At 36.9% G+C, this 15,583-nt stretch overlaps 1 protein-coding gene across 1 annotated transcript in view; it reads right to left on the reverse strand.

Annotated features, from left to right (window-relative positions):
* LOC136339022 (uncharacterized) overlaps window positions 1-15,299 on the reverse strand; it is a 59,118-nt gene extending 43,819 nt beyond the window's left edge. The window contains exon 1 of the mRNA XM_066281926.1: window positions 14,838-15,299. Coding sequence (XP_066138023.1) covers window positions 14,838-14,912 — 75 coding nt within the window. The 5' untranslated portion in view covers window positions 14,913-15,299. The remainder of the gene's footprint in view (window positions 1-14,837) is intronic.
* Window positions 15,300-15,583: the final 284 nt, after the last annotated feature.

Genomic DNA, 15,583 nt, shown 5'->3' on the forward strand with positions numbered 1-15,583 from the left:
CTATGGAAAAGCTGGCGAAATGTTAAACATTTTCAAGTTTGCCGCTAGATGGCGCTTTAAAAGAATATATCAATATTCAATAAGAAGTGTCCCTGACTAGTAACTCCACAGGCAAAAATTGCGTTGAAACACCAAAAGTGATTTTGACCTTAGTTCGAAAGTAGTAAATGTGGGTTTAAAATAAATCTTCAACTTTCATTAAGTCGAAGCTTCTCTTTTGATTTTCATTTTTTTATTGATATATCAATTCCGCATTCAATAAATTTATGATCTCGTGGCTTATGCAGTTTTCTTGGCTTTCTCGAACTCTATGAGAAATATATGGGAAAAATAATGAAAACGACCTGAGGTACATTATAGCGCGCCAATAAACTATAGGTGCGCCGGCATTATAAATAAATTTTAAGCGCGTAAGGCATGCAGCGCCATTAAATTTAAAAATTTGAGAAGCGGAGTCTGAGGGCGGCGCCTCCTCCATTAGTTAGAGACCGAAGATTGCTGAGTTCTTGGATCACTATTATAAACTGCGAAATTTATTTTTATTGTTTGACAGACGCAAATAGTGTTCCGAGTTTTTTTAATAATACTTCTGCGTTTCATTGCGATTCTCAAAACCTAAAAGAGCAGACCGCTGGACTTAAAATTTCACCATCTACAGTCCCTCAGTCGCCTTTTTAAGCACTTACTCGTCTGTACCGGCAGGCGCTCGGGGCAGAACAGTATTATTTAATCAAAAGGGTTTACAACTTGGATAACTCGGAAAAATAGCAGAGAGGTAATATTAAGACACACATTTAACTTATAAAAGTACAACCATAAAGCAGAAAAACAATTTCATCCATTTTCGTGAGAAATATATAATACGATTAATTTATAAAAATAAAAAACTCGCAAGGTTATTTAAAAAACTTTAATATCTACTCAAAAGAGATATTCACGGAGCACCTACTGAAAATTCCTGTCCTTTCTAGATCTAAAAGATTTCCAATGTCTTTAAATTAAACAACTTGGGATTTATTTTCCTTAAATATTTCAAAGTTTTCCCCAACTTTTAATCAAACTTTCTCGGGCTGCTTAAAGCATTAAAACTTGGACTGGAACTTAAAAATTGCATATTTAGAGGCGACAAAAACGGAAAAACTTTTATGTGACGTCATCTGTATCTCAAGCAGTAGAGCAATAAGTCTTAAATTTGAGCTTCGTACAGAACTGAGCATTTCGCCCAGCAACGAAAAATCCAACGACCCGCGCAACAAACGAAATAATAATTTGAACGGGGCCGCAATAACATTTGCGAACGAGTGCGTAAATCATCACTGTTCTCAAGTTCGTGAGCTTTGTTTAAGCTTAAGCTTCTGCGAAAGTCATTTGAAATAGCGCCGAAAATTTCGATAAATTTAAAATCCAAGAAATAAAGATCGTGAGAATCTGCTACAATTGGTTACACTCTCGCACTAGCACCAGGTGCTCCGCCCATGTTTTTCCTAATTAATTTTTTTTTTTCTAATTTGCGGTGCTAATAGTCATCCATAGCCAATACGAAAGCAACCTACGTTCGTTATGTTGATACACTGACGGCTCACTTGAGCAGATCTTTGTGATGTAAGGCGCAAGATGAGGATACACTACAATGTTACCCCCTACGAATGCTCATTCGGAATGCTAAGCTCCATGTTCCGTTTTTTTTTTGTAAGGCGGGTTAGTCGGTGCTGAAATGGCAGATTTAGATGTGGCCAGTGCCGCATTCATTGTTATGGGATCGAGGAAACAAAAGAAGAAAACTTTGAGGAAAAATAAGGAAAAGCGGCGGTGGTAGTCAGAATTATTTAAGAAAAGAAGTGTTAACAATAGCGTGACATTAATTAGTTTATTGTAATCACAAGTGCTTCCTCGGTGTGGGTGGGTACCCTCAGGCCAACGAACTAACTAATTGAATATCGTCCGCAAGAACGCAGGTGGGTGGTTCAATTTCATCGTGGGGTAACCATTATTGATGACCGTCATATCAGCACTGGTTACGTAGAAGGCCATACCATGTAGTCATCAGATTAGGTAATTAAATTCGTCTCGAGCACACAAGCCCCGAACAAATATTTAATTGTTAATTATAAATTGTAACGTTAAAATGTTAGGTCTCCTTTATATTTTCAGTCACTCTCATTCGTTAATCCCAAAATTACATCTATCTTGATGTATTTAATTATTCCAACCCCAATAAGTAAATAACTTAAAGTAGATCATTGAGATTAAAGGTTTTTGGAGTTTAGGGTGCTATAACCACCTCCGATTTTCACTTTGGTTTAATTAATTTTAACACGTTTAATTTGATAAAAATGTACAGATTGGAACCGAATAGAAACCCTAAGCGTCGTTGTCCTGATTTCGAAGGACTTAGTGGCCTCATCGGGCGCTCACTTTTAGTAATACTTTCAACACCTCTCCCTTTGCTCAGCGTCCTAAAAGAGTTAATTATAGCATGTAACACAATTTTCAAGGTTCTATAATACTCACGACTGCTCTTCATTCTGGGATAGCTTCTGGACGTTCTCCCCATAAAGCTGGACAAAGTAATTAGTGAACACGGTTTAATGGAGTCAGGGCTTTAGACTGATTATTTTGTTTCGTTTATCACCGCTTTTGTTCACCAACCCTCCATAATGAGGGACACGTGGCAAATCTTCGAAATGACATAGTTGCCGAGTTGACTAAATGGAGGTGCCTCATTTAGCACCCTTTAAGAATGGGAAGGTGTTTTCACATTATTGCAAAATTATACAAAGTAGCGTTTCCCTTACTTTTAGCTTCATCCTTTATCTAATTATCAGGCATAAAATAAAGGTATTCAGTTTGGTAATTAATAACAAACTGAATGCATTTTCACAACATTTGATTGACGTCAGCAATCAGCTTCGAAACTTCAAATTAATAAAATTTAAGCATTGAAGCCCGTTTCAGATCATGCGGTCACCGCCACTATAACAACCAAAACTGGCTACTGGCCATATGTTATGCAGTAGGTATATTATTTTCATTTTACCCAAAAGGCGATAGTTTCAATTTACAATTCGTAATTTACCACTAGTGTATATATTATATTAATTAACAAAAATAAATGTTAAATAGGATTAACATTACCAACGGCCTACTTAGAGCTACGTTACCTAAATAAATAATAAATGTCAATTATACGTATTATTGGCAATTTTATTCTCTTAATGCGTAAAAATATTTGTTTATTTCAAAAATGCATGAAACCTAAAGTGGTGCAAATGTCCATTTCCGATCTGAGGTCCACTCCGGACCGAAACTGGAACAAGTTGCTTAAAAATTTTCATTCGGTCCGACTCAGGATTAGTTCCGACGGAACGATTTCAGCCAGACCGACCCACCTTTACTTCCGGTAATCAAGCCCCTTTTCATCCCCCAAAAACTTTTCTGTGGTGCGCCACCTTATACCAGTAAATTTCCTTGTTTCATTTAAAAACTTTTTCGTTACTTGCATTTTTTCATGTCTGGCATTATTGTCGAATCATTGAAGAGGCTGCGATTAAATGTAATTAAATTATTATCGTGGAAGGGCAATTTAGGCCCTTGATTCTACTTTTTTATGTAGATTTCCGTGTCTGAAGTATAAAATAAGTTTTTCGTTAACTACTTCCAAGAACGACTGAGAGAACAATCGAAATCTACCATAATTTCTGAGTGCTCGTACTCGTAGATTTAAATGAAAAAGATGAAATGTGGGCCAAATGGCCAAATTACACGCGAAATCGTACATGCATTTAATCTCTATCTCGCAAATGCTTTATCGCTTCATTATATGAACTATCCGCAACAGTGAACATTTAAATTCAATCATATCAAGTTCTATAGAGTGAACAGCTTTAATTTCGGTTAAGCGAACAGAGTGGGGCAATATGTACTTGCATGTTGGTAGACTTGAAAACGGGATCCCCCATAAATATTCGGGACTTTCCCTAGCAGCGCGAAAAGCCCCATAAATTACGTACCAGTTCGTATAATAAAGGTGTCGGTTGTGTTAAGCGTAACACGTACATATTTCCTGGTTTAAGTTCAGTACATTTATCAATATGAAGCCAAAGGTGTAAACGTTATCGGAAAAAAAAACATTATAAAACATTTGGAAAACAGTGCCAGCGCTGTAAGTTACAAAAGAACCGTGTCGCTTGACCCACAATTTGTGTTATAAAAAATGATAAAATAAATATATTTTAGGAAATATCAAAATATATAAGGAAAAACTAAAGAAAAACTCTACAACAAGAAAAATATGAAAACTGGGAAAAAAGTATACGACCTGTATAACGGGCCAAAACCAGCACCACTCTGCACAAAGCCGCATAACCAGCATATCGGTTCTTTGATGTGGTGGTTAAATACCGACAATCGATGGAATGCCTCATAGCCATTTTATAGATTAAGGGCAATGAAATTTTGATGCTTATTCAGAAGATTTTGGTAGAATTTAATTCGACATACCATCTGGCTCTAGATCCTCGGGAAGCTATTTTGCGGTTTCGTATTTGATTGACATAGAAATGAAATACTGTTCATACTATTGTTACTAAGGATTCCTCAAATTGCTGCATGTTCGCATAATGCCGAATCACTCAAAACGCATTTCGAAAATAGAGTGCCTTCTTCTGGTTCGGCCTAAGTCGGATATTGGCCAAAAGGCCAATGACAAAGTGAGTGGGGATAAACCAGCTTGAATTCGTGCATTATCACATGGACAGGGTCACTCGAACTCGACGCCCCACCCATTTAATACGAAAGCAAATGGGCTTAGTAAAGTAATTTTTTACCATATTAAAGAAGAGGACGCAAACTAAAATAAATGCTAAAAACGTAAAAATACGGAAAGGGGCGTTCGGCGTCGCGACGTCGGCGCTAAGATTTTTTTTTCAATCGGAAACTTACCTTTCTTGTCAAAAGTATAAAACGTTTTTTGATGTTTCTATAATCATTTAAGAGCTACAGGAAAAACGAAAATTAACATATTGGGTTAATAAAAAAAAAATTATACCAAGCTTGTTTAGATTGTATCGATGTTCACGTTTCGAAAAATAAGGGATGTTTCCGGAAAAAAAAACATAATTTCGCCTTCTTTTTTTAATGTTTTTAGCATTAATTTCAGCTTACGTCCGTTTACTAAATATGGCGAAAAAATTGCTTGCTAAGCCCATCTTTTTCCGTATAAAGTGGGTGGGGCGTCGAGATTGAATGACCCCGTCCGTGAACCAAAACCACTTGCAACGCTTATTTGCAATTTGCCATATCACATTCACACCTGCAGTCCCAGGCAGAGTCTCACATTTGTTGCAAAACGATATTGCGCTACGGATTTCTCTTGCATTGCTGCACATTCCCTAACGATGAATCGAAAATGGTAAAGATATAGAGCGATTCCCTTTGACCAAAGAACTAACCTGAAGAATCGAGCTCGAAGACCTAGATTATTTGATTCCTCTCTTATTTTTGCCCTGTATCCCTTAAGGCCAACGTAGACGGATACCTTCACTTTTTATCAGGCTATAACCAGAATTGTATGCTTCGCAAGTAAGTTCATCTCGGTGAGTGAAGGATTCATTGTTACCTTCCATTAGCGAAATCATATACACCCCTGCTTTCATTTTACTATAACACCACAAAAAAGGGCGTGAGATTTTGAGCTGCACCGCGATCTGGATACACACTCGTTAATTTCAATTTTCACCGCTTAAGTTAGAGCACTGAGAAGACTATACTTTTTTACACATGACCTCTCGCAATAATGTAGATATTGCAGGAGTTTGATTAACGGTACTGAATCCTTTGTTCGTAAGCTTTGTACCCTTCAAGTCGATAAACAACTAAATACACGACGCAATAAGCTGTTAACAATGAAGATAAATGAAAATGTCTTTTCCTCTGTCAGCTTATCTTTTTGGTCCACCCCTAATTTATTTTCTGGCAATGACGATCTTGTTTTGAGCCCAGTTTATTGGAAGTGTTCAGTGAACGGATATTCTCATCTATACAGGACGTTCCAAATGAAATATGCGCTCAGTGATCTCCAATTTCGTCCAAATGGGAAAAAATGCTAAGACATCGCTCAAACTTGAAACAAAAAATGTGGTTGCATGGAGAATGGAAATGGCTTCAAAATGATGTGGCACTTGGCCCCTCTCGCCAGTTGAGGTTTTTGAAGGGGTGGTTCTGGATGCTGAAGGGATGCAGCAATTACCTCGCAACCAAGATAAAATTTGGTCCCGCTTCAAGTTGAAATTGACACATTCTAGCATTTTTCCCACATTCGGACGAAATCGGAGATTGCAAGGGGTGAAAATTTTATTTGGGACACCCCGTTACAGAGTCATCTCCCGTCGTCTCTAGCTCGGTTATCAATGAAACTAGGATTTTGGATATTGTGTATATTTTACCTGTGGCTTTCGACGCACTTCACGAAGATATTTCTAATTATACAGGATAGCCCAGAAAGTGTAACGATACCGAACATTTTTTCATGGAACACCCAATATGTTTTTTTCGCATTTTAGTGTTTTCCATGATTGTCTGCAAATTCTCAAAATTATGTGGAAATCGGTTGGAAAATACTTGTGGAATAAATTAAAAAGTTAAAAAATCAAATTCGATCTCTTCCGTCCAGTCCAAAGATTTGGCAAGGACCAACTTTTACTAAATTTTCCTGCTGTTTACACAAGAAGACTTGGTGGAGATGCAGCAAAAAGGCCACGGGAGATGGCGACGGTAGAATATTGTCTTGCAGGCGCAACATACTTGCAGTTGGCATTGCCGGTTTCTGTCGTGTGTTTCATTGACTCGAGATGAACCAAACAGACGAGATCTAATAGGATTGCAACCGGTATTCGGAATGTTCGAGTTAATTAAACACAGAGCTGGAATGAGGCATAAAGTCGTGATAGACCTTAATCTTCTCAGACAATGGAGATGATGACAACATTGTAGCCGATTACCTTACAAGGTAATTAATGAGCCATGTACATGTCATGATTTACCTATTAGACTGTTTTATGAAAAAAAAGAAGGGGAAACTCACTTCAGTCACTCAACGCCCCAATAATAGTATCTTTTAAAGCTAGCAATGGGAAAAATAGTATAGGCGGTCACCAGTTGTTGGTACAGTACTCGTTGGGTCACCCACTGGACTTGCACATGCAATAGGTGAACAGCCGATTTGATCTATTGTAAGATCTAAAAATCGATTTATGCATATCATCCATAATGTTTGTAAACTGGGGTATTAATTTCTAATGATATGAAATAATAGAACGTTGTAACGAACGACGAAAATCTGCTTGTTATGTTTTCCCTTTCAAATGGATTATTGGCATAGAATATACAAAGTGGACCTCTGGGAACTGCGTCGATCGATTATGCAAAAACTGGAAAAATCTGAACAACTGATTGCACACCAAAACCAATGAGGGCAAGTCACTTAAAACACCTTCAAAATACAGTTAATAGTTATTTTTAAAGCCATTATTTCTAAAATTATTATTTATACCAAATTTAACAATTAATTTGAATTTCAATGCCGTCAGTAATAAATGCGCATTCAGTTATATTCGACTGGGGAAACTTCGAATTGAAACCAGAGCAGAATGTTAATCTGGTTCCTGTTTATCAGATGACCAACAGTAACCCTGACATTAGCACGAATGTGTGCTCGATTGATTTACGAGCCGAAGAAGCTCTAATGCTGACCAGTGAGCAGCGGAGCGATCTAAATAAGTTCCTTGTCGAAAACACTAGTATCATTGATGATGCACTTTACCGCTCAATTTTTCAATTGTTTTACTTTAATGCACGATTTCAGTGTGGGTAGCCAAATACAAAAAAAAAACAAAAACACGGTATTGTCATCCTACTTTAGGCTTACTCATCATGAAACAGGAATAAGTTATTTAGTATATGTCATCTGTTTTTCTGTTTCATGTCACGGTTTTGTCATTGTCATCGAAATAGGCAACTCGCATACGTCCACAATCGTCCATAAATGCCGGACAGCGTTCACACGTCACTATCAAACCCTTCTTTCAAACTGAAATTAGAGATGAAATTATCTGTTAGTTATATCTGATCTCTATTAACGCGCTCGCTTACGCATTAAATCGCTTCGATTATTAATCGCCTTCAGTAACTTCCTGGTTTCGCTAGTTATAATTACTCAGCGTTATGAAGTACTCATGTTTCAATAACTAAACACCTTCATTCCTAAGAGAAATTTAAAGAAGTAGATCCCGCTAACATTACCTTCTTAAATCAATTCTCTAATAATTTATTACCTTCCCTGTGGCTCTAAATTTTAACCCAACCCATTTTCATTATAGTACAAAAGATATTCAACACCGAGAATCAGTATAAGCGAAATTGTTACAGGGGCACAGACCTAGAGGTGTAACAGTGAATGCTGAAGAAATTAATAAAATCAGTTGTGAGATTGTGGGACAACAAAGCGAGGATGTAAAGGGGGCTTTATTCGAATTCAAAGAACATAAAACGGCTTTACAAGCGTGTCAAACAACGGTGTTAAATCTGATGTCAGTAGAAAGGCTTTTCATTTAAATTGCTTTATTGTTTCAATGTTTTCAAAAGGAATTTTAGCAAAAGAAAACTTTGGTGGGAAAGCACTTTATCAGCAAAATTGGGAACGATGAAATAAAAATTGAAAAAAGTGTGAAAATGTGAACATGACAGTGCGCAAATCGTGAAAATTGCTTTTAGCTCATTTTTACTATGAGCGTCGCTCCCTATTTTTTTCTAAAACCTTGACAAATTTAGAAAATTGACAATTGACTACAAAAATGTTCCGACTTATTGTCACAAACATAAATGTCAAAAAGTCATGTCAAATTTAAACTACATAATTTTCTTGGACATGATTAATTACGAGGTACTGTCCCCGAAACAATCTTAAATTAGCGTTCATTTTCCGTATTCAAAAACTCGTTATAACCAAAACTTTAAACAGTGTTTGGGCGTGCTATTAAATATTTCATTTTGAGCGAACTGAACTTAGAGTGGAAAAAAATTGTTATTTTTCTAATGGAACACCCTGTATGGTTTTGTCGAAATTCGTCGTAAACGGTTGAAATATTCTGGAAAAGTTTTTCTTTAGAATTACTAGCAGGAAGCGTCAGCGCTACAATAGCGAAATGTAATCGTGCTTTTGCTTTTGTAAAACATCGACAATTCCCCTAGGCCTTCCTCAAGACTTTTCTCTAAAAAACGAATGTTTTCTTTGTATATTTCCCCGAACTTAATATAACTGTATCATAAGAACTCATCCCTGGAAAGCGCTAGCGCTAGCGCTATTAGCATTTCCATCTTTTGTTCTGAAAGTGCGCATGCGTGGATGTTATTTAGTATTACAGTGTTTTTTTGAAAACTTAAGAACTTTCTGTTGATGAAGTAATGTAGATTCTGACAGGCCCAATAGAGTGATTCCGACTTTTTGAACCACGGTACTGTTAACTGTCTAATCGGAAGTTACTAGGGCCAGTAGCTAAAAAAATGGTTGATTTTGTGGTCGGAACAACACATCCCGGGTAGTAGAACAAATTGTTAACCAACAACCGCAAAATAGATTATTGCCCTAAAAACCGCGAGCGCAGCCAGATTCAATCCAAACGTTAATTCATTTGTTCACGACCACTTAATTGGTAGATAAAATTGAGTAAAAACACGTTAAAAATCGCCATTTAAAAACTTATTTAAATTGGGCCTTCACAAAACAGGACGCAATATTCAGGCGTGTTACTAAAATGCAAAGGTCTCGTTCTGAAGTCGCAACGGAAACAAGATAAAGTTGGCAACTCAGTTTTCTAAACTCTCAAAGTTGATACCAAATTGGATAATAAATGAGAAAAGTTGTATTGACATAATATTATCGAAACTTGGCCCGGAGCTCTAAATTTTCCCGAACCTGGACATCATTCCGTTTAGGAAATTCAGTATCGCGTAGAAAGATTTCCAGACTTTTACAAAACACCCTTTTATTTCTGCTCTATTCCCATATGCCCAGACTAACATTAGCAATCCAGCTATAGAGTCACTTTGGAAAACCGCGAGTAAGTAACTCATATTTTGCAGTGAAACTTAATAATTGTATTTAATAATATTTTATTTTATAAGAATCTTGCCTTTCATCGAAGAATCAGTCTTTTAAAACCTTTTGTCCCCAAGTTCCCTTTAACGAGTCAAGCTAAGCAGAATATTCATGGTGATTGAAGGGTTTAAATACAGCAATGAAAGATAATTTAGACGGTTTCCCTGTTTGTCATTTGAATCGTAAATTTGTGCCTATATTTTGGAGGGCTCAAACCTCTTGAGAATAAGTGTGGGGGTGTAAATACCGAAACTTAGTCGGCTCAAGTTTAATTGCCATGTTCTAAAAAGTTTCTACAGATGTAAATTTCTAAAGCGGACATTTATATAAAGGGAGGCATTTAGAGACTTTTTCTGCAATCCCTGTAGAAATCACAACTTTACGCCGTGCTTGAAGGTGGCACAAATCACTGTTCTAAGTAAGGACAGATTTTGCTCAAATTTACCGGGAGTACGCGTAACTTACTCCCATACGGCTGACTGTGTCTGTATAGACGTTTAACATTTACCTATTTGGATTGAAAAATAAATATTATATACTGCTTAACATAGAAAAGAGAACACCCCGTAAAAATTGTTTTATTTAAATAATTTTTGGTATGCACGTTTGTATATGGGAACACAAAAAACGATTATATTTTCAGCCCTGTTTATCAATGTATTTACGAGTTATCAGGAATTATACGTTTTTTTACTATAAAAATTGCAACAAAATATGACCAATATGACCGCAAAATATCAATTATTAGTTTGTTTAGAAAGTGCTTTTAAATTAGTCAAATATGCCTAAACGCAGAATGCAGCGAAATTTTCGTCAATTGAGCGAGTATGGGAGAGATCGAATGGTGGGTCTATGAGACGCCGGTCGGTCATTTAGGAAAATCGCCACTAGATTGAATCGTGTGTACGCACACTAGTGAAATGTTGTCAGGCATGTGTCCAAGAAAAGCAAACTCGTGAAAGTAGTGGTATTGCACGATCCCGAAGAATCACAGGACGCCAAGACCGCCGCCTTCGAATTATAGCCTTAAGAGATAGGTTCGTTTCATCGAAGACGCTGGCGGATCAGTAGTTTGCTGAGTATGGCCCATTGGGATTCGAACCGTTTATCGCCGAATAAGATGTTTTGGACTGATTTCCTATCGTCCCCATCTTGTGTTACTCCTCACCTTAAGTGATTGTCACGATCTACTGCAATGGTGCAAAGAACGGATACATTAGAATCTGGAATGGAATAATATCGTATTTAGTAACGAATCCAGATTCTGTTTGGGTATACATGATGGTTGGGCAAGTGTAAGAAGAAGATGGGCTCAATTGGCAATACAGAGGCTGTTTATCAGACTGTTGGGGTAATAGTTTGGAGTGCTATTGCATATGGTAGCAGGTCACCTTCACTTTCCATTTGAGGCAGTATGGCAGACCAACGATACATCCAAGAAGTCCTGGAACCTCATCTCGTGCCTTAAATGAAAACTCTTGTTCGTCCAGTTTCCCAGCAAAACAATGCAAGACCACATGTAGCTTCAGCGATTATGGCTTTCTTTCAACAAAATTCAATCAATTTGCTACCTTGGCCACGTCGATCTCCAGATCTCTCACCCATTGAACATGTATGGGATACTGTAGGTAGAAGGTTACATAATTTACCCCATCTCCCATAAACCCTAGCAATGTTATGTCATGCTGTCCAGTCAGCCTGGAATGAGATTACACAAGAAGACATGAATCACCCATTAGATCCACGCCTAGACGTGTACAAGAATGTTTTTTTTTTTGTTTTTAATAATTAAATTTGTTCAGTTTTTTAATGAAGTGTTTGTTTTAGCGTGTGCATATCAAAAATTATTTAAATAAAACCATTTTTACGGAGTGGCCTCTTTTTTATGTCGCGCAGTATATGTGCATCTCCTAGGAAAATCATACCCTCGGATTCAGACGCTTCCTACGTTCGTGTTAAATTACAAATTCTTCAATTTGTTTTTCGTCCCCATTGTTTTTGCTGCTGTAATTTAGAACGCATAGCAACAATAATCTGAGATGAAATTCCAGATGATCGTAGTGGACAGTGGTGTGGGTTACGGTTTACTTGAGATACTCAATAAAACTGCTGAAATCAAAGTTGGGCCATAAATTAAGCGATTTAATTCAAATTTAGTGAAAAATTGTGTACGCTTGAAGTTTTGATAACTACGAAGGAAATTTAATTACAGAAAGTATTGATAACGGTGATTTAGTGGCAAAATGGTTGCTTAATATTTGTGGAGACCAAGCTCAGTTTTGGTTAGTTGTAGGAACAACTCTGGTACTCGTATGTACTGGTTAATTAAGATCAATGATAGATTAGACGATTACAGAAAACCGGGCACATGGTCTTTATAAAAAAAGCGTATTATATATTGCTCAAATAAAGTTAATATACGTAGTTTTATTTAACGCACACACGTATATATACAGGCCAAATTGTACTTCAAAAACCTTTTAGGGCCAAAAACTCTAAACCTAAGAAATGTCATAAACAGAGTTCAATCGCACTGTCTTCAACACAAACTAAACACGTCGCTAACAGTGAGGTTTCGCAAGAAGCTATCTACCTAAGTGCAGTTTTGCAAAAACTTTTAAGAGACCCAAAGTTGAAATTGTTGTCTGAGAATAGCATTACCCTGTATAATGACAGTCACTCATCTCAGAAAATAGTGAATGAACCTATTCACCGTGCTGATACTAAATACATCGGTGTAAAATATCGCCACATTCTGAATTTGTTAACAGAGATCAAATAATGTTTATATGTATGCCTAGAATGATTATTCTAATTGATATTTGTGCAAAAGCTTGGCCATCTGCAACGCTTAAGGGATGCGCAAGAAGTTTAGGTTTGTTATAGTTTATTTGCAATCACGTAATAGCTCGGTGTATATATGCAGAACTAAGAAGACGTGTTGGAAAACAAACAGCCTTTTGAAGAACTTTATACTCATCCACGTAGGTGCCAACGAGGTATTAGTACTTTTGCCAAGGTTTTTTGATATGATTTATCATTATTTTAAACATCTTTAAGGATTTTTATGCTTTGAATATATTTCTTGTTAGGAAATAAAAATTATAGCCAAGTCATCGTTTATTCCCGGGACTAAATTCTTTCTTTATTAATACGTTTATAATATAACTTTTTTCTATTTCTGAACAATATATAAAACTATTCCTGAGATAATTTACACGAATTCTCAGTAGTACTATTAATTTTAATGTCGATATTCATCCGCACGCAACTTTCCACGTATTTGACATTCCTGGCTGGATAGTAAATCACAGCAGGTATCCATGGCAAAGCTGCTGGGGATATCCTGAAATCATCCCGGAAATTGGGGAACTTTGGATGTTTCCACAATAGGCTGAGCTGACTCCTGCTTGTGGTTCCCTCTTTATTTTCGTCCATTTTCAAGTTACATCCGCACATGCGAATGCCTTCGGACATACACCGCATGGTGCGTGTATATCTTTTGTGCTTTCACATATCTGATGAAGCCAATAATTACGTGCCACAGGATTTTTCAACATCTTCTTTCTATTTTTCTCAACTCGTTCGAAAAATTGGTTAGCTGCATTGGCTTACTATTAGCAGCATTATCCTCATATCCTTCAGCAAACGATCCACTTTTCCAACGTTCCAGTCTTCTCAGTTATTCTACATTGGCACCGGGATGTGCTAAAAGCGTATGGAAATGTGTTCCGCATTATTACCATTTATGTTGCGAATAGATAGCAATCTCAGAAGCACCCAGTAGGAATTCCTGACAGGTTCCATTGTCTTTAGCGATCAAGGGTGCTCTTAGCATAAAGAACTCGACTTGAAGGGTTGATCCCTGTAGTTGTTTCGATCCATCATAAAAATATGTCACGTACACACTTTCTGTGTAAACTTCGCCTTCTTATCATTCTTCGCGCCATTTTTTGAAATCCATACATCATTTCAAGTATATCAAGTTAGTGTATTTGCAAGTGCTGAAGTGGCTTCCTCTGTGACAGCTTCAATGGTGAAATTCATAACATTAGGCTTAAGTCAACACTTATTTAACTCAAGTAATGGTTCCTATTTGACAGTTATTTTTGACGTTTCTTGACAACCGACTTTACCTATTGTTTCGTAACAATCTGCAATACTCCTGAAAACTACGTCAAAATATCACTACACAGGATAACACTTAACATTCGACATTATTTTACCTGAAAATAATAAAATACCTACGATTGGGGGTGCAAAAAATAGCATAAATACCTCGCGGCTAAAGCTTTTTTTAATTCCTCAGCGATTTCCTGCGGTCGGGTAGCAAACTCCCAGCAATATTAAAAGATTCACTTTAATCTCCTGATATATATAATATACTATTATGTATCATATTTTAGAACCTCACGTCCTCCTCACTTCCACTCCTTACTTAAAGACTGAAAACTATGTATTTGCTGATTGAATATGTGAAATATGTGTAATATGTGAAAACTCCGTTCGAGTAGTGAAAACTTGAGTTGTATAGTAATAAATATAATAAAATGTGTATCATAGCACACCAAATTATGGTCACCTATCACCACTAGGTATTCGTATTTTTTATATTAAAAAATTCACCATAAGCGTACTTAAAAACCTTCCTAATTAACTTTTTAAAATAGTAGTAGAAACTTACTGCTCTTGAATGGACGAATCCAATGAGAGTGACAATCGCGTAGATGATCAAGATACGTCGCTTACCGGATGACATTTCTGCCACCTCACTGGACCGATTCGCGCGATATACTGATGATAAAACCTTCGGTGTCTGTCGGGTGTCCGTGGGAACAGTAAATACGGGTTTTTAAAAAGCTCGCGCACTTGCAGGGAGGACACGTGACTGGCCACAATTGTAAGATGTAATATAGAGCCATCTGCTGGTAGAGGATATCAGCTAAATAAGGGATATTGACCAAATTTTGCATTGGAAAGGGTTTAAGCTCGAATTATAGATTGGCGTACTGTAACGTTAACGTATTGGGATCTGTTATTGTTAACGAAGGAGTTTCAAACCAAATTACGGATTGTCGTGGTGGCACGTAAGCATGCGCAGTTGTCTCTCGTCATTATTAATTTCTGCTTTCTGAAAAATACAATACCCCTCACGGAAAAAAAAAACAGAAAATGGATGATGAAATAACCCAAATTATTATTTAATAACATACTGCTATCACACAAAGATCACAGAATAATAAATTATTTCATAAACACAAAACGTATGTTTTCAGTCAGCAATCAAGCTTAAAGAATATACCGAAGTATTGAAGCAGCTTGAAAGTTTATTTTTTAATGGCGTATTCGTGCTTCCACACCAGCGCTCACTCCGACAATGGTGGTACTGGCACTCAGTCCGGCAAGACGGCCGACTTTTTTTATTGTCTT

This window comes from Euwallacea fornicatus, chromosome 5, assembly GCF_040115645.1.
Source record: "Euwallacea fornicatus isolate EFF26 chromosome 5, ASM4011564v1, whole genome shotgun sequence".
In the NCBI taxonomy this organism is placed as follows: Eukaryota; Metazoa; Arthropoda; class Insecta; order Coleoptera; family Curculionidae; genus Euwallacea; species Euwallacea fornicatus.